Here is a 26,631-nt window from a genome sequence, read left to right on the forward strand (position 1 = left end):
GAAAGTTAAAGGGATGAATATTTTAATGATACAGCATATTCCCTGTCTTTATCATTAAAAAAAATAAACCTTTGAGTCTTAAACCACATTAAAATATACTAAAAATGAAAGCATTGCATTTAAGGTAATTTGAAAGGACATTATAAATGTCCCAGTCATCTGTTTAAACAGGCCCTGGAACAGCTACACATTAGATTACACATCCTTAAACAATTAACCATGCTTGTAATTTATCAGTAATGATTTAACTGCACAGTGCATAATTCTTATACAATGAAATTAGTTTAGGCTACATTTAATAGTTCCAGCTCCCCAAGAGGCATATTGTACTTCAAGTACTGAAATATTCATTAAATAGAAAGACAGTGGAGGCTTGAAAAAGTTACCGCAAGATTCAAAATACCCCAAAAGTTTGGTATGTGACAGCCATCCTAAGAATGAATGTTCAACAGGTTAAAAGTGCCATAAAACGTAACTCTCCTCCAATTTCTAAGTAACTATTATTGTTTTGGCTATTAGTGTTCCCAAAAGACTATAGGAAAAAAGTGTTAACGTTCTTGAGAGTTAAGTATATTTTAAATTATTTCTCTAAATTCAGGAAGAGCCAGCTGACCACTACCCACAAAATAATGCCCATTCAAGCAACAAGTGCCAAATTCAAAGGTAGAATATCAAGAAATTTTTTATCTAAAGGAATCAAATTTCTAAACTCAACAACTGCCTCTTGAATTTTTTTTAAAGAAGTAAATTAGGTAAGCTTGACAATTATCTGTGAAATCCTTCACCAATGCCCTTGATGTTGGAGTAGAACACTGTAATATGTAGAAAAGAGACCAGTCATAAACTTTGAAACCACTATTCTGGGGAGAGCAGAGGATCAGAGACTTCTATTTAAACCTTTTCTCTGTTATTCCTAGAAAAGATATGTGGAATTTTAAAACTTCTACTTTCACTCTTACATGTTTGGTCTGAGGGAAATGATTCAACTTGTCTATCTACTTTGGCCATATAAAGACAAATCTGTAATTAATTTTTGTCACTGATCTACAAGTACTTTACATTGCCCTACTGTTTTTCAAACCCACATACCTCCTCTGAGTTTTCTAATGAAACTGTTTCTGAAATAGCTGCGATTTGCCATGAATTTCTAACCCTTTGGGTCTATTGTTTTCATTCAGACTTAGTCTGCTTATCTCAAAGTCATCAGATATAAACAAATTTGCATTTATATGACTCTTCCTTCAAAGTGTATTATAGAAGGTCTGGTAGCTGCACAGAAATACAGTAAATAATATGTCAACAAAGGATGAACCGTAAATGAGATCAAAAGAGATAATGTACAGGAAAGCACTTTATAAAGTGTAATACATTATCCAAATGGAATGCATCATTGTTACTTTTTAAATTTTTTTAAACGTTTATTTATTTTTGAGACAGAGAGACAGAGCATGAATGGGGGAGGGGCAGAGAGAGAGGGAGACACAGGATTGGAAGCAGGCTCCAGGCTCTGAGCCATCAGCCCAGAGCCCGACATGGGGCTCGAACTCATGGACCGCGAAATCGTGACCTGAGCTGAAGTCGGACGCTCAACCGACTGAGCCACCCAGGCGCCCCCATCATTGTTACTTTTAAAAACACTTAATTGACAAACCAGACAATTATGCACAACAAAACTGCAAGAGATTTCATCCTTAGACAGAGGCAAACATCCCACATGGTTTCCTTCTACAAAATTTAAAGGGACAGCAAATCAGAACCGTTACTTGTCTCTATAATTTTTATTATTACCCAAAACATATAAATGTCATGTGAAATTCACAATTTTACCACCTTTACACAGCAATTGATAATTTCAGTGTTTCTTTCAGATACATACATATAATAACTGCAATATTTCCTCTTGGTCTCAATCTCTTCTCTTTCTTATTTTTCTCAATAGCTATTACAAAACATTTCTACTTTCTTCAAGTCACTTACCTCACTCCACTAACCTCCATTCTCAATGTATGATGTTATCTCTTCCTTAACAGAAATAGGGGCTTCCCTAACACAGTGGTCACATTTTCCCCTCCCCTATGGGAAAACAACAACAACAAAAGCAACAGCAAACAAAACCTGACCTGTAATATTAGCAGATTTCTGTGGTGTAAATACTCCTACCACAGCTGATTTCAAGCCACTACCTTGCAAAATTCGTAACTATTTATCATCACTGACCCAATTCCCTGTGTATTCATTTATCTTACATGCTAGCCTATAAGGCCAATCTCAACTAAATATGTATTCCAAGTATCACGCACGCTGCTTACAAAATAGGATACACTCAAAAAATAGAGAAGACAGAATATTTCTTGGGGAAACCTAAAATGATTGCCATATTGAGTACTTAATTTGGCTACAGGTTCAATTTTATGTGTTAGGAATTTTGTATACACTCTTACCCTGAGGTCATGATCCTGGAAGAAACAAAAGTAAATTCAGGGTAAAATGTTATGTGTGCGTGGAATCTTACGAAGAGACAAAATACACTGGGCATTTGGCTTCGGGTTTGAAATTTTCAGAAAACAAAGGCTGTGTGCCCATCACTAGAAAGCAGCAATTGGTTGGCCTATATACCTCATGCACTTATAGTGAGCATAAAACAAGGGCATAAGTCCAGATATAAATGGAAGAAATACATCAAGGAAATCACTTTTAAATAAGGCAAAGGAGCAGAGTGGCTCGTGATGCTCGTATGCTAGAAGAAGGCAGACACGTGTGAATCCTGACTTGCCACTTACTACCCATTTGAAATTGGGCTACTTTATCTCTGTAAACCTTAGTTTTCTCATCTGAAAAACAAAAGGAAATAATAGTATCTTTCTTAACAGTGTCATGGTAAGGATTAAATGAAATAATGTTTAAGTTTCAATTCTAATAATTAAGCAAGTATAACATCTAGATGTCACAAGGTGAAGATACAAATACTATTTAAAGAATTATACATTAAAATGGAATTTGGGGATTTTAGCTATATGATTACTTGTCCTGTGAAACAACTTATAAAGTCTCCCCATGAACAGTGCCATACCCAATATCAGCCATGTGCTAAATGCTCTGTAACTATTTGCTTGATTGGAGCCAATGAAGCATTTAAAGATTTAAGAAAATTTAAAGTTCAGAGAAACAAAAAGATATTATTATTACAATATTTTTATTTTTCATATCCAAAAATTTTTACCTGCATTTGAAGCTGGTGAACTCAGAGTAGGCAGGTGGTTAATATGCATGAAATGCATGCAGGTGGTCTGATACTGAGGTGGTTCTCTAGGAGTCCCTAACATAAGAAACTTCATAGTTTTTCTTTCCTTTCCCAGTATAATCCTGTAGGTGGCCTGCTCATGGTGCTTCTGTTTTTCTTTCCCATGAAATCATGTAGGTGGGCACTTGGCTGGTGGCTAGTATTTTCTATCTTTTCTCTTTAGCGGCTTTACATCCAAGATCATCTTAACCCTCCTCTTTTTTTTTTAATTTTTTTAACGTTTTATTTATTTTTGAGACAGGGAGAGACAGAGCATGAACGGGGGAGGGTCAGAGAGAGAGGGAGACACAGAATCTGAAACAGGCTCCAGGTTCTGAGCAGTAAGCACAGAGCCCGACGCGGGGCTCCAACTCACGGATAGTGAGATCGTGACCTGAGCCGAAGTCAGACGCTTAACCGAATGAGCCACCCAGGCGCCCCCCTCCTCTTTTAATATGCCTTGAATCTATCCAAGGAGAAGACCCACAACACCTCTAGTCTTCAAATCAGCCCTAACCTCTACTCTTAATCAAAGCCACACACTCCACTCTATTTCGCAAACACAACAAAGGACTGACATTTAACAGAAGAATAATTGGAAGATCACAGAGCTACTGGGAGATCATCTCCCACTCTCATTGGTGCCCCATCGCTGACAATGGGAGAATGTGGGCAGGGGGGTCCCCTTTCATGGAACTGCCACCATCCATAAAGTAATTTTACTTTATTGAGCTTGGGCCCAAAACCAAAATTCAGCCTTTCTTCCCTGCCCCCACCCCCAACTTCTACCATATTCAATAGTACCTTTATTGGTGAATGCAAACTTGTAGAACAAGTCAAGAAAGATTTGTATATTAAAGATGATAAAATCAGGAAGTCTCACTCAAAATTGTGTGTCAAAGCTACTACACATTTCATGAGATTCATTTATTATTTACTTATTCATTTATTTATTTTAGAGAGAAAGAGAGCAGGAACAGGGGAGAGGACTAGTGGGGACAGGGGAGGGAGAATATTAAGTGGCTCCGCACTGAGCATGGATGAGGGGGCTCAATCCCAGGACTCTGGCTGGGATCATGACCTGAACCCAAATCAATACTCAAACGCTCAACTGCCTGAACCATCCAGGCTCTCCTCATGAGCATTGTTTCGATACTAACTTTCTAGAATTTTTCCAGTTACTGCAGCATCACAAATTACATAGATCAGGGTTAAAACCAAGAAAAAAAGAAAAAAGTCCTCAATTTCAAAAGTCTCTTTACTATGTAAGGAAAAGAAGAAATCAAGGGAGAGATAGAGCAAAGATCTTTTTTGTTCTTATCACTCTTAGTAACAGATTTTTCTCATGTCTCTGTCAAAAAAAAAAAAAAGGAAAAGGAAAACAAAGACAATATTAAACACAAGATTTCTTTCTATTTCTCTTTTCTTAAATAGCCTTTGAAATGAAGTTGGCTGACACAGCTAGTTCACAATGTTGCTGGAAGCTGGTCTGGCACTCAAAGCTAGGCCATGTTGTTCTCCCGTTGGACACGAGCAAACTCACAGGACACCAACTTCACACACGGTCACTCTGTGACAGTGTTAATGTGAGACAAACAAGGCCATCTCACAAGTTTGTCTAAGCACAAAGGAAAACAAGGTCACTGTACGGATCACAAAATACCAAACATTCTTTCTCCTAATGAGTAACCACTGTTTCTTTGCTAAGTACAGCGATTAGACGCACTCTTGTCTATCCTGCTTGGAGATAAGGTTTTTTTAACCCACATAATCATAGAATTGTCCGCATTTCAAGACAACAACTGATCCAGAGCAATGTCTGCTTTCTAATAGCCTCTTACTGTGATGCCCTATTGTTTATCCTGATGCGTATTCTCCATTGCAGCAATGGATAATAAAGTGAACTTTTAAAACTACAGACATGTTTCTGGTGGTGTTCAGCCGAAGAGCGTTAGCCAGTATTATTAACTCTTTTCACATATGTAGAAAGTGATGCTCAGAGAGTTTTGAAAAATTCTGGTTGCAGCAAGAATAAAAGCCAGATCTTTCTCAAGTAACTCAGGACTATGAAATATAGACATAGATATGGATATACAGATATCCATTGCTTCTGTTATGTTGAACATATGGCATCATATAAGGCTTATTCACCATTTTTATCTCCCTACAGCAGCCTACCCCACACTTGAAAATGCTCCATTATTAGTTTACTCCTTGAGGTTCATGACCGTTGTGTGAAAGTAACTCAACTACTAGTTCCACTTTTACCCATGTTAATTTATTATTTTCTCTTTAGTGTTGCTGAAAAGTCAATGCAGTAGGTATGTTGTGATTGGCGTATACTCCAAGCTTATGTGTTAGCCACAGTGCACATGCCTTGAGTCATCATCATCATGTGAAGCCAAAATCAGGGCAGCATAGTTTGCCTAAAATTCAGGGCTACTATATGGGAGAGTGGAAAAGCACCAAAAATAAAATTCAACAACATTCCATTTTTCCCTTAGTACAAACTTTGTGTATTTCTTTACAAATTAAGTCAGATTATGAGGCTGGGAATTCAGAGACCTGGGTTCTAACCCTATCTATAATATCTATTTGATTCTTTTTGGACAAGAAACTGGACTGCGTCAATTCAGTAAGATCAGTAGACTGGGTTCTCCAATCCACTGATCTCAAAGGCTCCCCTAACCATCTATGATTCTATGGAAAAATGATCTTTAAACCATAACATGCTATTTCTTACTGCAGTTCCCATGCCCTCATTTGTTGTTTAACCAACATTTATTGGCATCTAACTATGCTAAAACATGTACTAGGTTCTGGAGACATAAAGAAAGCTCCACCCTAGAGCAGTGGATACACAGAATCCTACTTCTAAGCCTCCTAAGTACTCATTAAAGAAGGGCACTTCTTGGAATGAGCACTGGGTGCCACATGTAAGAGGTGAATCATGGGGTTCTACTCCTGAAACCAAGACTACATTGTATGTTAAGTAAGTTGAATTTAAAGATACATAGATAGATAGATAGATAGATAGATAGATAGATAGATAGATAAAAGAGTAGAAGGTTAAAAGATTCCAAGATATGTGTTCAAATCCACTCATGTAAGTTTTTGAAAATATGCTTGAATCCAGGGACAGCAGTGGTTATGTTCTCTTGAGCTCTGAAAGCCCAGAATAAAGCTCCCACCCACAGTAGCTATTTAGTATATATAAATAAATGTCTTAAGATATCACAGTTGCAAAATGTGGTAATACGAATACAAAAGAAACAGAATCAATATCTAGTTTGCAGAAAGGAGTGTCCTAGCCAAATTTTGTTAATGCTATCAATTTGCAATGGCTAACAGAACACAGAAGCTTAATATCATGTCAGTGGAAAACACACAGAATGAAAGATCACCTCACAAGATGCTAGTTTCCTGAACTTTTGGCAAAATATTTTCTGTACTTATGCAGGTACTTATACTTTCCAGTTAAGAATTAAAATTAGGCAGAATGCTTATTCCATTGGACTTTGGGATTCCTTCTTTGGAGATGTGAAAAGAAGTATAAGCCAGTTGGGTTACATACCATGATTATTTGGATATTTTTTCCAATTTTTTGAGTTGTCTCTTTTCTACTTCAAAACAATAATCAAGGAAAGTATTTTATACATGATTTCTCTTCTACTTACGTCTCACTCTGCACACAACCTCACCCCAGCCAACATACATTTTGTCTTTTTGGTTCTTTATCTAAAACTACCACTGTAACTGTCACATCAAGTTCCTTATGGGTTATATTCAGTTCATGCAGGTGACAAACAGCTTCTCGATTAGCTACAGTTCTTTTACCACCAAATTCTGTTTCCAAAATAAGAATTAAATAACTTTTTTTTTAAATAGCAGGCCACTAACAAGTTATTAAGGAAAAAACAGGTGGACTCTGGCTACTGACACTGGCTGAAACTGAAGGAGCAAGAATGAATCAGTTCTCTTCTTTGAAAGACAGACCCACTTCCCTTTGGTCTCCTGTTTCTGTCTACCACTATGCATGGTTTCCAGCTTTGGGCCAAGAAGATGGTAAAGTGAAGGAACCACCAATAAAATCAGCTAGACAGGAATGGAGGTGAGGCTGTTTGGGGGAACTTATCTGACATTTCCATGCTTCTCTGTGAGAAAATACTGGAGCAGTGAGTGGGGTTTTCAATCACCTGGTCTCATTCCACTTGACTGCAAGCGTATAAATCATGGACACAAGACTGGATAGGAATGAAACACCAAACTCAAATGAATTTGAAGTAACTTTGCATATCCTCTCCTTGGCATGGATCGCTACTCAGACCACATGTAAAGTGTTTTTTTGTTTTGTTTTGTTTTCATTCTGAGTATTTGTGTGTGTCTATGTTGACAGACTCAATGTCTTCAGAAAAAAAAAAAAAACTAGCAAAATAATAAGGGTCTACAAACCTGAAGAAGACTATTATTTGAAAAAGACAAGTATTTGAAAAATTGTCATATACAATTGAAGTACATATATTAAATATTTCCCCTCCATTGGTAAGATTAAAGAATAGGAGTTTAAAGAGTAAAAGATACCAGGAGGCAGGGCCTGATTCAAGCTGTAATTTATACACAGGAATTTTCTAGTGATGAATTAAGCTCCTGCCAAGGTGTTAAATTCTTCCTAGAGGTGTTCAAACAGATTGACCATTTTAAGAAAGAAATCATAGAACATCTTCATTTTTATAGGAGGCTATATTAGTTAGACTAGACCTTCCAACTCTGATTTCCTTTTTTTTTTTCTTTTAACTCTGCCCTTTTCTTCCATTGTAGGCATACATGGAAATATTTTACACAGGGTGTGCCACCAGCACAAAATTCTTGCTTAACACAATGAAAATAGAAATTTCTTAAGGAAATGTCACAGATTCTGTAGAGAAATTTTCAAATTATATTGATAGTTATTGTGGAAAGGCATGACGTTGAATTCATATACTTGGCAAAGTTTCTTTCTGTTCAATGCGAGTGTGGATTTTAGGGAAACAGTATGGAGGTATTACTTAAGAAAATATTGCCTTCCTGGGCCATTCATACCCACCCTAATTTTTCACAAATATTTTTTATTTTACATGTACATTTTAAAGTATCTTCAAATTTATAATGTATAATGAGTTTAATATATAATCACATAGAAAAACTTGCTTAATTTAACCAATATCCACCAACACATCTTAAGAAATGGATATAAAGATGCTTCTAAAATCTAAAGAATGGGTGACATGTTTAGTCTCTAAAACACTGAAAGAAAAATCAGCTAATTTCTGAGGTATAATATACACCTTTTCTTTTCATTAATATATTCAAGTCCTTTGTTTTTATAAATTTATTTATTTATTTTGGTAGAGAGAGAGAGCTGGCAAGGGGCAGAAAGAGGGAAAGAGACAATCCCAAGCAGGATCTCTGCTGTCAGCACAGAGGCCAACATGGGGCTCGATCTCATGAACCTTGAGATCATGACCTGAGCCAAAATCAAGAGTCAGATGCTTAAACCAATTGAGCTACCCAGGTGCCCCTCAAGCCATTTGTTTCTGGATGACAATATTTCTCCTGTTTTCTCAAAAGTCACCACCCTAATAGGCTTATTTCTTAAGATGCCTGTTTACAATTCACTTTTTAAATAAGTAGACTCAATTCTAATTGGATTATGAGATTATGAAAATTAGCTTAGTACTGAGTCCATCCCCCTTCCTTTTAAGCAGTTATTCCTAGATTTTTTTTTCAAAGACACACTACCTATTCTGAAAAAAAAAAAAAAAAAAAATGCATTCATTACCATTAACAGCCTCCATTTGATCTGATAGTTTTGACTGTGTAGGAAGAATACTAACAAAGGAGAGAAAACTGTAGAATGAGTATGACTTACTACAAAACCAAAAGTGACAGCATTTGTGATTTAATCTTTATTTTGACATTTTTCTCTGATCCCCCTCAAGTTTAGGAAGCCCATGGACTCTATCCATTGGTTATATTCATATAAACAGTAAACAGAGGGGACAATATTTAGTCATGAAAAAAAAAAAAAAAACGTTTGCAAATGAAAGTACATGTTTAAGTACATTTCTTTGGTGATGTGTTTTGTTTGTTTTGTTTTTTGTTTTAGTAATTTAAGGCCAGCAGCCACAACCAAATCAATGCAGGAGTGAAGTCAATAATATATATCTTAGACTGTGATGTTTTGGCATTACTGGACCTAATATAAAATATTAGTATAAATAATTTCTTTTGGAGATGGAAAATTTAAGATAACTTTTAATAAAGGTTGAAGTGATATGTATCTATACAGAAGTGTAAAAGGATGAGGAAGCCATTAATATTCACTGAGCATCTCCTATTCGCCAACTTCTTAGCAAAGACTATTTCATTTTGTCTTCCCTATAAACCTCTGAGATAAATTTTATTATTCCTGTTCATTTGGTGGAGAAAAATGAAGCCTTTGGTTCCAAGATACCAAACAGGCTTGGAAAAGAATTCAGATTATTGTAATCACAAGGGTGTGCCTTCTGGGGTTCCTGGATAGCTCAGTCGGTTAAGCAACTGACTTTGGTTCAGGTCACGATCTCACTGTTCATGAGTTTGAGCCCTGCATCGGGCTCTGTGAGGTCACCTCAGAGCCCGGAGCCTGCTTTGGATTCTGTGTCTCCCTCTCTCTGTGCCCTTCTCTCTCTCTCTCTCTCTCTCTCTCTCTCTCTCTCTCTCTCTCTCTCTTTCTCTCTCAAAAATAAATAAATATTAAAAATATATTTTACAAGGGTGTGCCTTAGTCCTTGTTTGAGGAACATAACTTGACACACTCCCACTTTCCACACAGGGCTATTAAGAGATGGAAGTAACCAAACAGATCAGAAGCCACTTTCAAGTTTTCTACTGGACAAGCATGCAATTGGTCATTCTGAGGAATCTAAGTCAGAGCCTGGCACTATGGGAACACAGCATCAACAATATAATGTCATGGGTGGTATGTGAATCTTAGGAGGGGTAGGGGGTGGAATTACTGAAAACCAGCAAGAACTGCAGAGGCCTAATATGAAAGCATGTAGGTTATGCATACATGTCTTTAGCCTAAGTAGGTACTCACTCTGCAAACAGTCAGCATTTAGGAGGTCCTGACACTTTTCATGGCATTTCACTCCACACTCCAAACACTTCATGCCTTGCCGGGCAATGCCCCACAGGAGCCCTTCACACTCGTAACAGTAGGTGGGTGTTGTTGCGGTCCAGACCTCAAAATTGTGAGGGGTGGTGGAGGACATGGGGTAGATCAGTGCCTGCAAGGTCTTCTTGAAGACATGTATTTTCTGTAAAGATGAGATAAGTTTCAATGTCAGCCAAGTCAGTGTATTTCAAGGATTTCAACAAATAACAAACTATTTTATCATTTTTCCTTGAAAATATTATTTTGAAAGAGCCCCTTAATTATTGATTTAAGTAATGACAAGAACTCTGCTCACTATTCTTTTCTCAGTGTTCTAGGGTCCAATTTGTCATGTGAACACAAAGAACTCCCTTACATCCCAGACTGGACTGGGTTCCACTGTTGTGCAAGCTTCTTTCATAGCAGCAAGAAGCTCTAATTACTTGATAATATCCACACCCCTGCTATACTGTGGACTCCATGAGGTGAAGGACTTTGAAATTCTTGCTCATTGCTATATCAGTCATTGGAGCATAACCTAGACTCTGTCTTAATATTGGTGCCTAAGAAATATTAATATATACATATATACTGTATATACATATATAACATATGTATAATATATAGTATATTTTATGTACATTATAACATATATTATATATACTATATATATAACACATACATAATATATATGTGTGTATGTGTGTGTGTATATATATACACACACACGCGCGCATATATATATGTGTGAGTGTGTACACATACACACACATCTTTAAATAGCTATCCTTGGTCTAAACTGGTTCTTGGCAAGATTGTTAAGTAGATTCAAAGCATTCTAAATGCTGACTTAATGCTCCAGAAACATCCCCATCCCTCTTTTGCATCCTACAGCGGTATGTCTTCCGTGACTCTGTACTCTCCCAGACCTTTCAAACCTTCCCAGCTCCAAAGAATGCTCATTCTATAATTCCTTCTACAAGGGACTGTTTTCATTGCCTATCCTTTAAGAACAAGGTCACCAACTAATTAATAAGAGAGCACTAGTAGCAGGTAAAACTTATATGCGACTCTCCCATGGTAATGGTAATATTTTAAAGGGAGATGAGTTTTTACAACACATGGAAGGACTCTCAGTGACAAGCCACTGGTGGGGTAGAAAAATTCACTGAATGAGTGGACAGAGGAGACCTGAGTTCCCTAGCATAGGGCCATTAAATGAAATTTAATATGGGCTTCTTCAGGACATATTTAGGGCCAGTCTTCGATATTTCTCTCCTTAGTGCCAATCATTGTCTCTGACACATAGTAGGGATATGACACATATTTTGTGGGAATGTTCTTCCACTTAGAAGTATGGTAATCCACAGAGACTTACAAACCTTACTTTCCTCCCCTATCTACCTATCTGCAATATTATTTTGAAGATCAAATTGTATGATAGTAACAAATGTATTCCACAGACTTCAAAATATTAAATAAGTATTAAGTATTAGTATTGATACTGGATTTTCCATAAACCATCCTAGGTTGATAGGAAAAAGACCTGTTTGGATCAGTACTTCTCTGTGTTTTTCATATATAACAATGCAGGTATCTTCTTAAAAGAAAGACTATCACTCTGAAGTTACGTTTACAAATAATTTCACAAAACTTCCTGATACATAATGAATGAATATTTACATAAATCCAGTAGGAGTCTAGCATTTACATGAAACATTTATATTTTGCATTAATAATCTTTTTTTTTTTTTTTTTTTTTTCTGAAATTTATTGACAAATTGGTTTCCATACAACACCCAGTGCTCATCCCAAAAGGTGCCCTCCTCAATACCCATCACCCACCCTCTCCTCCCTCCCACCCCCCATCAACCCTCAGTTTGTTCTCAGTTTTTAACAGTCTCTTATGCTTTGGCTCTCTCCCTTTCTAACCTCTTTTTTTTTTTTTTCCTTCCCCTCCCCCATGGGTTCCTGTTAAGTTTCTCAGGATCCACATAAGAGTGAGACCATATGGTATCTGTCTTTCTCTGTATGGCTTAATAATCTTTAAATCTAATTTCAGAATACCTTCCCACAGTGTTGAAATGGGCAACTTTCCATTATTCTTCAATTCCACAGTATGGTAACAGCATATTTCCCTTTATTAGTATATTCTCCTCATGGTGTGTTTTCCCAGAATATGTTTGGTAATGGTACTGGAATATTCCCTGCAGGGAGTTAAGCTTCACTAAATTTTTTTCTAACTTTTGAACAGCAAGATCCAGCCTTGCTACTACATGAGGGTCTGGCTGAAGCTTTTTATCCTTCATGTGAGTCTAGAGAACAGCAGTGTGATCAAATAGAGGAATTATCAAGTGGGGGACCCCCATATTAGGGTTTATACCAACAACTGGAACCATCCTTTCAATAGAGCCTCACCCAAGTAATCTTTGGCCTCATTTCATAATGAAGATGTCGTCTTGCAAAATAACTGTTAAGAGTTCTTTTAGAATTAAAATGATGTATAATTCATCTTTGCTTTCCCTGCACAGCTTAGCAGAGTATTATTATCAATATCATTAAACTGAATTGAACAATTCACTTTGGCATAACAGATTTTCAATCAGCCATCCATAGACAGTTTCCTGTTCTAGCTGGGCTCAGGGTGTGTGTGTGTGTGTGTGTGTGTGTGTGTGTGTGTGCGCGCGCACGCATATAATGTAGCTTTTTGGTTTAGCTAAAAAACAAGTGCGGAATTTAGTTATATATGCAATCACATCAGGTTAATTTGTTGTTCCCTTAGTAGGGGAAAGTAATTCTAACTAAATAGAACACTAGGTGGGAATAGTCTGCTAATGAATACAAGTAAAGAAAAACATACCAACTTAGAAAGTAGGGTTGGGTAAAGGGTTGTTTTGAAGATGAACTTATCTACATGTTTTAAGGTTAAGTAAATGGTTCATACATTTTATCTAATACTCTGTGACTATTATCTTTTTCATTGAATTCAAATTATATATAGTCAGTCCTCTACATTCTTAAGCTATAGCAGGAGTAATAAATTTAAGGAAGAGTTCCTAAAAAATTAAACATACTGGAGAAAACCAAATAAAAGACAGTTCTAAGTAAACAGATGAGAAGTTTTCACTGAAATGTTTTGTTTGGTTGGGTTTAAAGAGCCATGATCCATTTCATAAAAAGAGAATGAAGCTAATTTCAAAAAAAAAAACCAAACGATAGTAACATTGAAAATTTACTAGATAACACACTGAAAATCAACTGAATGGGGCATTAAAACAAATTGAACATTTATAAGATGGAGAAGCTGGAGAAAATATTGTATACTTCACTACAAGGTATATATCCTCGGTCTGACAGGAATGATAATATGTATCTTTTTTACTTGTGATTTTGGGGATATGAGCATGTCTATCAAAGCTGAAAATTAAAATAAATGACATATGGAAACAGTTTTACTGAAGCAAAGTATAAGATGCAAGGATGGTCAGTTCAGAAACTCAGGAAATGATTAGCTAGGAAAGCATGTACAAATATACTTCATAAGGGATTCTTACTCTCACAAGAATACTACATCCTGGGAAAATAAGGTACTTTCTTAGTTAGCAAAGACCAACCAAACAAGATTATAAAAAGGACGAAAAATAAAAGAGTTCTGTGGAATAAGACAAAAAGATAGGGTATGAAAAACTGAATAAAACAAGGAGAAGCCCCAGAATTAGCCACTGAACATGACAGATGGGAGTTTGTAACTATTAGAAGTTGCCTTAAAAGGAAGAGATTTTTTTTATGTAGTACATTAAACAGAAAGATAATTAAGTACAGTTAATAAACAGGATCCTCACTAATATGAAAGGATGAGACTGCATATGTTATCTGGGGAGAGTTTCTGGCCTATGTAAATCCAGATATGTAGAGAAGATGATGCCAAGAACAAGCAGAGCCCTAATCTAATGGGATTAGGAAACAAGGACAGAATGAATTCAGCAAAAGAGAAGACTTGCTGTTGTTAATCTATTATAAAGGTTTCTAAAATTTCCAAATATTCGACAATAAGCATTTAATACTTTCTAAAATATATTTTCATTTTTTAAAATATTCTTTCATTCACTGTATGACCAAGTTGCATTTTACATCCAAGAGAAGACTCTTGTTTCTATATGACAAAAGACAAAGGATGCTGGTATTTATGGATGTGTATATATATGTTCTTTATTTCCCCCTCTTTTAAAAGTCACAAAGCTTTTGTAAATCATGCTCAATACTTCATGGAAGTTACTTACAAAATAAAATAATTCTCACTGGCAAACAACATTGCTGGCTTTTCCTCCATTCTAAATAAAAACAAAAGCAGCAACAACAACAACCACCAATCTCAGATGTCACTTTCCAGTATGTATTTTCTAATTATATCAAAATGTATGCTCACTGCGGAAACAATTTATAAAACAAAAAAGCACTAAAAAAACAAAAAGTTACTCAATTTAATATTTGAAAGTTAGTCATGGTTTGATTTGTGTTCTCCGAGGATTTTTTTCTATTTATATACAGAATGTAAGACTTATGCAATTAGGAATAAAACCTGTAAACATCAGTTTTATATTACTGAACTGACTGAAGAAAAAAGAAGGTGACTTACTTTGTGAAGACACCGTTTTATCTGTAGAAATGAGGGTAGGAAATGCTTTGGCTCTGACAAACCTCTTTAGCCAAATACAGATTACAGATTACAAAGGGAAGGATGCTCACATCCTAAACAATGATTTTGTTAAAAATCCGTCCTCTAATAAACTATAATCTTGGGTGAAATGCTATAATATGTCACTTTCTGAACAATTAGGACACACAAAAAAATGAATTGTCTTTTCTACATAACTATATGAGAAAATTAAAATGAGCCCAATAAATAAAGCATTCAGGCTTCCTGCCAAAGGCAATGACTAGTGTTTTTAGACAATCAATATTCCAATCAACCAAATGTTAATACAATAGGAACAAAGCATGTCTATCTCCATTTGCCATACACCTGTTCTCTTTTTCCTCTACCATGTTAACCAGTGACTGAACTAATAAAGTTCTAATCTTCTCATCATCCTGTGGGTTTCCTCATGGGATTATGTAAACCATGATTTTCCTATTCTCAAAAAAAATCACATTTTGATAACTATAAGAAAAAATATGCTTCTTGTTTTGAAGCATTATTCATGTACCTTGGGGAAAAAATCTATTTGCTGTCCTGTAGGTATCATTTCACTCTTTCTGTACAAAAGCATCAGAAATATTTGCAGAGCAAATATTATGTACAATGTGACCTTTGAAATTTGTTATAAACAAGAAGACAGAACAATGGCATAAGAAGTTTGTGAGTATAAAAACAGCCTAATTTCAGGTCTGATTTATTCACGAGGACAATCATCACATAAGAATGACTGTAGAAGTTAAAGTTATTCAGGTAAAATTTTGTACCAGAAAAGTGAAGACACCAAAAGTTATGTGCCTATCCTTGGAAAAGTGTGAATAATTTGTATTACTTATATTGTTTTTTAACAGACACTAATTATGATTGAGCTAAGCGACTTAGTAAGTCCAAATAAAGAGAGTGAATAATGATAAAGAAGAGGATACAATAATTAAAGAAGAGTTCAAAATAACACAGACCTATTATGACAGAAAACACAACCTGGAAACAAATTAGGACAGATTTGTCATGTACTGTATCACTTTTCTTCAATTCAAACTTTCAATGAAATTGTGAATGTAATTATATAAAGTTCTAAAGACTCCACCCAAAAACTGTTAAAATAAATAAACTCAGTAAATTTGTAGAATATAAAATCAATACACTAAGATGTGCTTCATTTCTATGCATAAATAACAAATCATCAGGGAAACGAAGAAATGAATTTAACTTACACTTGCATCAAAAAGAATAAAATACCTAGAAGCAAATATAACCAAGGAGATGAAAGATCTATACATTGAAAAGTATAAAATATTAGCGAAAGAATCAGAGAAGACACAAATAAATGAAAGATACTCCATGCTCATGGGTTGGAAAAATATCATTAAAATGTTCATATTATCCAAAGCAATACATAGGCTCCACACAATCCCTATGAAAATTTCAATGGCAATTTTCACAGAAATAGAACCAGCAAACTTAAAATTTGCATGGAACCACAAAATCGTGAACAGAGAAAACAATCTCAAGGAAAAAAAAAAAACTAGAGGCAACACTCTCCCTGATTCCAAACTATATTATAAAGATACCATAATCAAAACAGCATTGTACTGCATAAAAACAGACACATAGATCAAAAGAACAGAACAGAGCCTCAAAATAAACCCACACATATATGTTCTATTAATTCATGAAAAAGGAGTCAAGAATATACAATAGGGAAAGGACAGTCTCTCTTTAAGAGATGTGCTGGGAAAACTGAACAGCCACATGCAAAGGCATCAAACTGAACCATGATCTTATAAGATACGCAAAAAAATTTATAAGAAATTAATTAAATACTTAAATATAAGACCTGAAACCATAGGCTCCTAGAAGAAAACATAGGGGATAAGCACCTTGACATTGCTTTTGGTGATGATGTATTTTGGATTTGACACAAAAAGCAAAAATAAGTGGAGCTACATTAAACTAAAAACATTAAACTAAAAAACTTCTTCACAGTAAAATAAACCATAAAAAATGAAAAGACAATATGCTGAATAGAAGAATATATTTACAAATCATGTATCTGACAAGGGAATAATATCCAAAATATATAAAGAACTCATACAACTCAATAGCTAGAAAACAAACTGATTTAAAAATGGGCAGAGGATCTGAACAGATATTTGTCCAAATAAGACATAGGTATGGCTAAAAGGTACATGAAAATATATTCACTATCACCAATCTTCAGATAGATGCAAATCAAAACCAAGAGATAACACCTTACATCTGTTAGAAAGGCAGTATTAAAACCACAAACAATAACAAGTGTTGGCAAGGATTTGGAGAAAAGGGAACACTTCTGCACTGTTGGTGGGAATTTAAATGGAAAACAGTATGGAATTACCATAAAAAATTAAAAATTAAAAATAGAACTACCATATGACCCAAAAATCCCACTTCTGGGTAATTATCCAAAGAGAATAAAAGTTATTAATTTGAACATATACCTCCATGTTAACAGAAGCATTATTTTCAACAGTAAAGACACAGAAACAACCTAAGTGTCATTAGAATGGATAAGAAAATGTGTGTGTATGTCTAATAGAATGTAATTCAGCTATAAAAGAGTAAAATCTTGCCATATGCAACAACATGGTTGGATCTTGAGAACATTATGCTAAGTGAACTAGATCACAGGAAGATGAATACTGTATGATCTTACTTACACGTAGAATCTAAGAAAACAGAAACAAAAACAAAAGCAAAAACAAAAAGCCAAGCTCACAGATACAGAGAACGGATTGGTGATTGCCAGAGGCAGAGGATGGTAGGTAAAATTTGTGAATGGGGCCAAAAGGTGTAAATTTCTAGTTATGAAACAAGTAAATCATGGGATTATAATATACACTATGGTGACCATAGTTAATACTGGGCTGTGCATTTGAAAAATGCTGATCATAAAAATTATCACAAGAAAGAAAAAAAAAATGAAACTGTGTTTGGGTGATGGAAGTTAACTAAACTTACTGTAGTGATTATTTTACATATGTAAAAATATTAATTCATTATGTTGTACACTGGAAACTAATATGTTATAGGTCATATATACCTCAATAAAAAAGTGTATACAATAATAAAGGTAGTATGAGATGAGTAATTTATTAAATATAAGAGACTAAAACAAATATGAATTCATTCACTGGAGAGTAACTTTTACCATTTTAAGATGGAAAGTCTATTTTTTTTTTACCACTTGGGATAGATACAGATAATCTTTTGACAGAGACCATGAAATTAGAAAGATGGGCTAGGATATTGTAGAAATAAGAGAGGAAAGGAGGTCATCTCTGTTAAAAGGAATCCTTTTCAATGTCCTCTTGTGTAACCAAGCAAGGCCAGTCATGGAGCCATGGAAAGTGGTATGGTAAACGCAGATTATGATAAAAACTACAATATTTACTACACACTTATATGTTTAAAATGGTTGAAGTGCTTTCCATTTGTTATCTCAATGATACTCCCAATAGTACTCTAGCATCAATAATGTATTTGTTTTACGTGCTGGAAAACTGATCTGTCAATGTGGCAGATTGAGTTGATATAGTGAAGCGTTGAGAAAAAATAGTTTAATATGTAAAAGGGTTAAAATGAAATAGATTCTCCAGGTGCTTGAGGGAAAAAAAAGGAACTTACTACCAGAATTATGAAAGCTGATTCCACGGAAGCCCAAAGGATGATCCAGTTAAACTCTATGGGCTACAAACTTGCGGTTTTTAGACCGTTTTCTGATATGACATTTCGACTTACCTTTTATTTAATGTTATCATTAAGGCTAGTAATGAGAGCTTAAGAATTTTGGGATCTTTTTTTTTTTTTCAGGACAGAGTTACTAACTTTAAAGTTTGAAGACAAAGATACTACCAAAAAAAACCCCGAAACAAACAAAAACAAGCAAACAAACAAAAAAAAGAAAGAAACAAAGGAAGAAAAAGAAAAGAAAATGGCAGGCCAGTATCTGTAATGAACATAGATACAAATGTTCTCACAGAATTTTAACAACCTGAATTCAACAATACATTAAAAAAATGATTCACCATGGTTAAGTAAGATTTATTCCAGGGATGCAAGGGTAGTTTAATATTTATAAATCCATCAATGTGATACATCACATTAACAAGAGGAATAGTAAAAAAATTATATAATCTCAATAGATACAGAAAAAGCATTTTACAAAATACAAAATCTATTCATGATAAAAACTCCCAAAGTGGGTTTAGAGGGAACATACCTCAACACAATAAAGGCCATATATGAAAAACCCACAGCTAACATCATACTCAATGGTGGGAAACTGAAAACTTTTCCTCTAAGATCAGGAATAAGATAAGGATGTCCACTTTTGCCACTTTTATTCAACATAGTACTGGAAGTTCTAGCTGCAGCAATCAGAAAAAAAAAGAAAAGAAAAGAAAAATAAATAAATAAATAAGCATCCAAATTGGTAAGAAAGAAGTAAAACTGTCACTATTGACAGATAACATGATACTATATATAAAAAATCCTCAAGTCTTTATCAAAAAAATATTAACACTTATAATTTGGTAAAGGTTACACAAAATTAACATACAGAAGTCTGTTGTGTTTCTATACACTAATAATGAAATATCAAAAAGAGAAATTAAGAAAACAATCTCATTTACAATTGCACCAAGAATAAATTTAACCAAGAAGGTGAAAAGCCCATACTCTGAAAACTACAAGATATTGTTGAAAGAATTTGAAGATGACACAAATGGAAAGATGTATCATGCTCATAGATTGGAATATTTTTAAAATGTCCACACTACCCAAGGCAGACTACAGATTCAGTACAATCTCTATCAAAATAGCAATAGCATTCTTCACAGAACTAGAAAAAATAATCCTAAAATTTGTATGGAAATACAAAAGACCTCACATAGCCAAAGCAATCTTGAGAAAGAAGAACAAAGCTTGAGATACACTACAAAACTGTAGTAATCAACACAGTATGGTACTGGAACAAAAACATACACCTAGAACAATACAACAGGAAAAATGCTCTAAAATAAACCCACAACTATAAACGCAACCTATGACAAAGAAAGAAAGAATATACCATGGGAAAAAATAGTCGCTTGAATAAGAGATGATGGGAAAACTGGACAGCTACATGTAAAGAATGAAAACTGGACCACTTTTTTATATCATGCACACAACCAATTTAAAGACCTGAATGTGAGGGGCACCTGGGTGGCTCAGTGGGTTAAGCGTCTAAGTTTTATTTCAGGTCATGATCTCAGGGCTTGTGAGGTTCCGCACTGACAGTGAGGAGGAACCTGTTTGGGATTCTCTGTCAACCTCTCTGCCTCTCCACGCATGTACGTGTACACTTTTCCTCTTAACAAAAACATTAAGGGGTGCCTGAGTGGCTCAGTCGGTTAAGCATCCAACTTTGGCTCAGGTCATGGTCTCAGGGTTAGTGAGTTCAAGGCCCACGTTGAGCTCTGTGCTGAAAGCTCAAAGACGGGAGCCTGCTTCAGATTCTGCATCTCCCTCTCTCTGCCCCTTCCCTGCTCACACTCTGTCTCTCTCCCCCTCAAAATAAATAAGTGTTAAAAATAATATTAAAAAAAAGACCTAGTAGTGCATGGGTGACTCAATTGGTCATGATCTCATGGTTCATGAGTTTGAGCCATACACGGGGATCTGCGATGACAGCACAGAGCCTGCTTGGGATCCTCTCTCTCTCTTTCTCAGAAGTAAACAAACAAACAAACAAAAAGACCTAATTTGAGACTTGAACCCATAAGCCTCCTGAAAGAAAACACAGGCAGTATTATCTTGGACATCAACTTTAACAATACGTTTATGTATCTGTTTCTTGAGACAAGGGGAAAAAAAGTAAAAATAAACTATTGGGACTGCACCCAAATAAAGAGGTTTTGCACAGCAAAGGAAACCATTGACAGAACAAAAAGATGACCTACTGAATGAGAGAAGATATTTGCAAATGATATATCCAAGCGGTTAATATCCAAAGTATATAAAGAACTTCTATAATTCAATACCAAAACCAAACGATCCAATTAAAAAAATGAGAAGAGGATCCGAATAGACATTCTTCCAAAAAAGACATACAGATGGCTAACAGACACATGAAAAGATGCCTTATGTCACCATCCATCAGGGCTAATCAAAACCATAATGTGAGATCACTTCACACCAGTCAGAATGGCTTGTATCAAAAACAAGAAATGAGTGTTGGTGAGGATGTGGAGAAAAGAGAACCCTCATGCACTATTGGTGGGAACGTAAGTTGGTGGAGCCACTGTGGAAAACAGTATGGAGGTTCCTCAAAATTTAAAAATGAAACTATTCATATGATCCAGTAATTCCACTACTGGATATTCACAAAACAAAACAAAACAAAGAAAGAAAACACTAATTTGAAAAGATATATACACCCTTATATTCATTACAGCATTATTACCATAGTCAAGAAATGAAAGCAAGTTTAATAAATGGACAAGAGTGGTATACACAGACAGATATGTACACCTACACACATAAGGGATTACTTGTCCATAAAAAAGAATGAGATCTAGCCATTTGCAACAGCATGAATGGACTTATAAGACTTTGTACTAAGTGAAATAAGTCAAAGAAAGACAAATACCATATCATTTCATTCATATGTGGAATTTACAAAAATAAACAAGTAAGGAACAAAAGAGAAAGAGAGGCATGGGACACCTGGGTGGCTCAGTTGGTTAAGTGTTGGACTTTGGCTCAGGTCATGATCTCATGGTGTGAGGGTTCCAGCCCCATATTGGGCTCTGTGCTGACAGCTCAGAGCCTGGAGCCTGCTTCAGATTCTCTGTCTCCCCCTCTCTTTGCCCCTCCCACACTCATACTCTGTCTCTCTCTGTCTTTCAAAAATATAAAAGAGAGAGAGAGAGGTAAACCAAGAAACAGACTCTTAACTGTACAGAACTGACAGTTAATGCGGGTAGGGGAGGCGATGGGTTAAATAGGTGATGGGGATTAAGGAGTGCACCTGTGATGAACACCAGGTGATGCAGGGAAGTGTTGAATACTGTATTACACATCTGAAACGAATATTACACTGTAGGTTAACTGGAATTTAAAAACTTTTTAAAAAAATGATGACAGGGGCGCCTGGGTGGCGCAGTCGGTTAAGCGGCCGACTTCAGCCAGGTCACGATCTCGCGGTCCGCGAGTTCGAGCCCCGCGTCAGGCTCTGGGCTGATGGCTCAGGGCCTGGAGCCTGTTTCCGATTCTGTGTCTCCCTCTCTCTCTGCCCCTCCCCCGTTCATGCTCTATCTCTCTCTGTCCCAAAAATAAATAAACGTTAAAATTTAAAAAAAAAAAAAAAAAATGATGACAATAAAAAAAACACCAATGAACATACTAAAACAAAACCACACATCGTTTCTCTTTAAAAATTTTTTAAATTATTTATTTATTTTTAAGAGAGGGAGAGAAAGCAAGAGCAGGGGAGGAGCAGAGGGGGATAGAGTATACGAAGCAGCATCTGTGCTGACAGCAGAGAGCCCAATGTGAGGCTCAGACTCATGAGGGAGGAGACCATGACCTGAGCTGAGGTCAGAGGCTTAATTGACTGAATCACCCAGACACCCCTACCTTGTTCCTCTTAAAGAGAAGAAACTGATGATTCCGAGTGGAGGTGGGTGGGGAGATGGGTGAAATAAAGGGTATTAAGAGATACAAACTTCTGGCTATAAAATAAACTAATCACAGCAATGAAAAAAATACAGCACAAGGAATATAGTCAATAATATTGTAATAACATTGTATGGGAACAGATGGTGACGACACTTAATCATGGTAAACACTGACTAATGTACAGAATTGTCAAATCAATATTATACACCTGAAACTAACATAGCAATGTATGTTAATTATACTTCAATAAAAGAAATTGTAAAGTATATTTATGATACATTTAGGAAACATCTGCTATATTAAAATAAACAGTATAGATAATTTTAATTCATCTGTTGAGGAAGGGAAAGTAAAACTCAACCTCCACAAAAGAACCTTAGAAAAGCAATTAAAAAAGAGACAGTATATTTTTAAAGAGGAATAGAACTAAGCTCAAATACACTATCATAAATGTAAATTGATTGAGTTCACCTGTAAAAAGACAAATTCTTGAATTGAATTGAAACTAAGCTCTGTGAGGGGCGCTTGGGTGGCTCAGTCGGTTAAGCTTGTGACTTCATTTCTGGTCATGATCTCACAGTTCGTGGGTTCATAGCCCCACATAAGGCTCTGTGCTGATAGCTGAGAGGCTGGAGCCTGCTTCAGATTCTGTGTCTCACTCTCTCTCTGCCCCTTGCCTGCTCACACTCTGTCTCTAATATAAATAAATAAACATTAAAAATTCAAAAAAAAGAAAATTAAGCTAGGTGAGATACACATAAAACATGTTAAGACTTAAAGAATGACTAAAAAAGTTCTATCTGAACCTATCAATTTGGTATAGCTATATTAATAGCATAGAGAAAATATTTTAAAGAAAAAACATTTAAGACATTAATAAGATTACCAACAAAGTTGAAAGAAAATTATTCAGGAATATAGAAGTCCCAAAACTTATGTACCCAACAAAAAGAGCTCATATGGTATACCTACAAAATTATGAGCCAAACTATAAAATAGTCGATTAAATGCAAATCACCAAATTTGTATTCCATGTCCTCTGAAAATAATACAATGTAGTAACAATAATAGTTCATACGGCTTGTCTTTGGGAGAATAAACACTCTAAATTGACTTAAATATTAATCATTGCATCATTTATTAAATATTTCTTTTTCTCTTCCTAAGCTGTCATGGATACACAAGTATATATACTGTTCTTCAATTATTTTGTAATTATTCTTTTGTGTGTATGCAATAGTTAATAATAAAGTCAAAATTAGTGAACTATGCAGAAAAGTAGGTTCATGGTAAATACAGAGAATAGAATATGAATCTAAATAAGAAAATAAATGAAATAGAAAAAAAACAATATGGAGTCAACAAAACAAACACCAGAGAAATCTCTTGCAGCATTGATTTAAAAAGAGAGAAAATACAAATAAGGTGAAATGGCATAATCTTTTTTTTTTTTGAATGTTTATTTTTTAGACAGATTGTGTGAGCAGGGGAGGGGCAGAGAGAAGGGTACAGAGGATCTAAATTGGGCCGTGTGTTGACAGCAGAGAGCCCGGATGTGGGGCTCAAATTCACATCACCATGAGATGATGACCTGAGCTAAAGTCGGACACTCAACCGACTGAGCCACCCAGGCACTCCAGCACAAGTTTTATGTCATACAATTATATGAACAATTTGATGCAATTTGAAATTTTAGGTGATAAAAAAAGGACAACTTTCTGGAAAAAATATAAATGATCAAAACTGAATCAAGAACAAATGTTTAAAGAACATGGATGGAACTACTACATTAAATTGATTCAGTAGTCAAATAACCATTCTCAAAAAAATTACACAATGGTTTTAGAGGCAAGTTTGTCCATCTTTCAAGGCATAGCAACACGTACTGTGCACAAACTATTCAAGAGAAGTAAGAAAAGAGACAGCTTCCCAACTTATTTTACAAAGGTAGGTTATTGACGCCAAAATTGCTTAAAGACACAGTAAACCACAGGGCATTTTATTTATAAACACAGATGAAAAATCTTATGTAACTAGCAAACATAAGAAAGTCAAGGCCAAGAAAGTTTCAGTAACTTGCCCATGTTCCTACAACTAGTAAATAGTGGAGCTCTATCTCTCTCAAACCAAAGACTGTGTTCTTGAAGGAGAGACGCAGGACCAATAACAAGACTTGCAAACAAGAGAACACCTTTAAATTTGTGATTACCATGGATTTCCATATCAGTACACCCTGGAATCTGACCTGCAGCTGCGGAGGTTACAGGGAGGCATGGGACAAAGCAAATACTCTAGAGACGTCATTGCGACTCCTCTTCCCTCTCTGCCACCTGCTCTGGCTGGCAAGACAATGTTTTCTTTTAATTCTCACAAACTGTGGAGAGTAAGTATTATTACTTTTATTTTACAAACGAGGTGAACACATCTTAGGGAGGCAAAAAGTACTGAAAAGAAATGAGTTCACAAAGATAATAGAGGTAGAGCTGAAATTCAAATTCAGACCCCTGCCACTTCAGTTCTCAATTATCTGATTTGAAATTGTTCCTGTCCCGAGTCAGTGTACCTGGGCATAGTGTGAGCCTGCAGCTTCCTGACTGAACCTCAGGCACCACACAGGTATTCTGGTCTGCCAACTGCTTCTATGTCATCTTTCCAGTATTATGCTAAAAATAGGGCCCAGTTCTGATCTAATTATTCCCATACCTAGTTCTTATAAGTCTCTTTCATTGGGCATGGATCTTGTCATTGAAAGGACCTCCACTCACCTAGATAAACCAAACTTCATGAGAATTGACACTTCTGGAAGCAAGTCAATAGACCAGCCCCCTAACCATAATTAGATGTGAATACCTGGGACAGAATAAAGAGGGTAGTAGAATCCCTTCCAGGCTTGGTGATTTGCATCCCTCACCCTACTTGAGTGTCCCATAACCCTCATCAGACACTGTCAATTTAAATACTACCACCTGTTAAGAAGCTTTCACTACAACCTGTAGCAAGAGTGGGAGCAAAACATGCTATCTCAGCTCCCTTCTCACTGTATTATAAACCTCATGATGGCAGGGAGTTTTAGTAGAGTTATTCACTGTCATATTTCAGAATCTGCAACAAGGCCTGACACATAATAGACACTCAAATCAGTGATTTATTGAATGGTTTTAATTTGATTCCCCACTGTTGGGGCCACACCCAGGAAACTGAGTCTGTGAAAACAAGCACAAAGCAGAACAGTACAGCATCAGGAATACTACTGTTGTGATACAGGGATACTAGAGTGTTACCCCTTCTTGTTTTATTAGGTCAGATCGAAATGTTCAGAAACTATGGTCCTTAAGGGCTTTTTAGACTGAGTTTTCCAATCAGCCCCAATAGGTGTCTGTGGGCAAGATGGAAATGTTGATAGATGGGGGCACCTGGCATTGCTTTACCCACTGCTCACAGGGAGACCACAGAGGTGGTGCTGGCTGACCCACTGTCATCTCACATCAAACTTGAGAGCCCTTTCATGCTTTGGAAGAGATGACTGAACTTTTTACCATGTATCTCTTTAATTAAAACGGATGTGCCAGCATGTGATATTTTCCACATGGCAAAGCCATTTTCCTTTATGTAAAGGACACATATTTCATGCTTTCACATTAAAGGTGCCTAGGAAGGTTTTCAACACCCAAAAGTGGGAATTATTTGCTTCAGCATTTATGTTAGTTGCCGATGTAATGACTTAATGTGACAGCTTGTCAAGAGTGACATTTAATATGCCTGTTGTGCACAAGTCAT

General features: G+C 35.8%; 1 protein-coding gene across 1 annotated transcript in view; it reads right to left on the minus strand.

Annotated features, from left to right (window-relative positions):
* Positions 1-26,631, minus strand: part of UNC13C (unc-13 homolog C) — a 606,187-nt gene that overhangs the window by 343,159 nt on the left and 236,397 nt on the right. Inside the window, exon 11 of the mRNA XM_047864534.1 lies at positions 10,401-10,620. Coding sequence (XP_047720490.1) covers positions 10,401-10,620 — 220 coding nt within the window. The remainder of the gene's footprint in view (positions 1-10,400; positions 10,621-26,631) is intronic.

Source organism: Prionailurus viverrinus, chromosome B3 (genome assembly GCF_022837055.1).
Source record: "Prionailurus viverrinus isolate Anna chromosome B3, UM_Priviv_1.0, whole genome shotgun sequence".
NCBI lineage: Eukaryota > Metazoa > Chordata > Mammalia > Carnivora > Felidae > Prionailurus > Prionailurus viverrinus.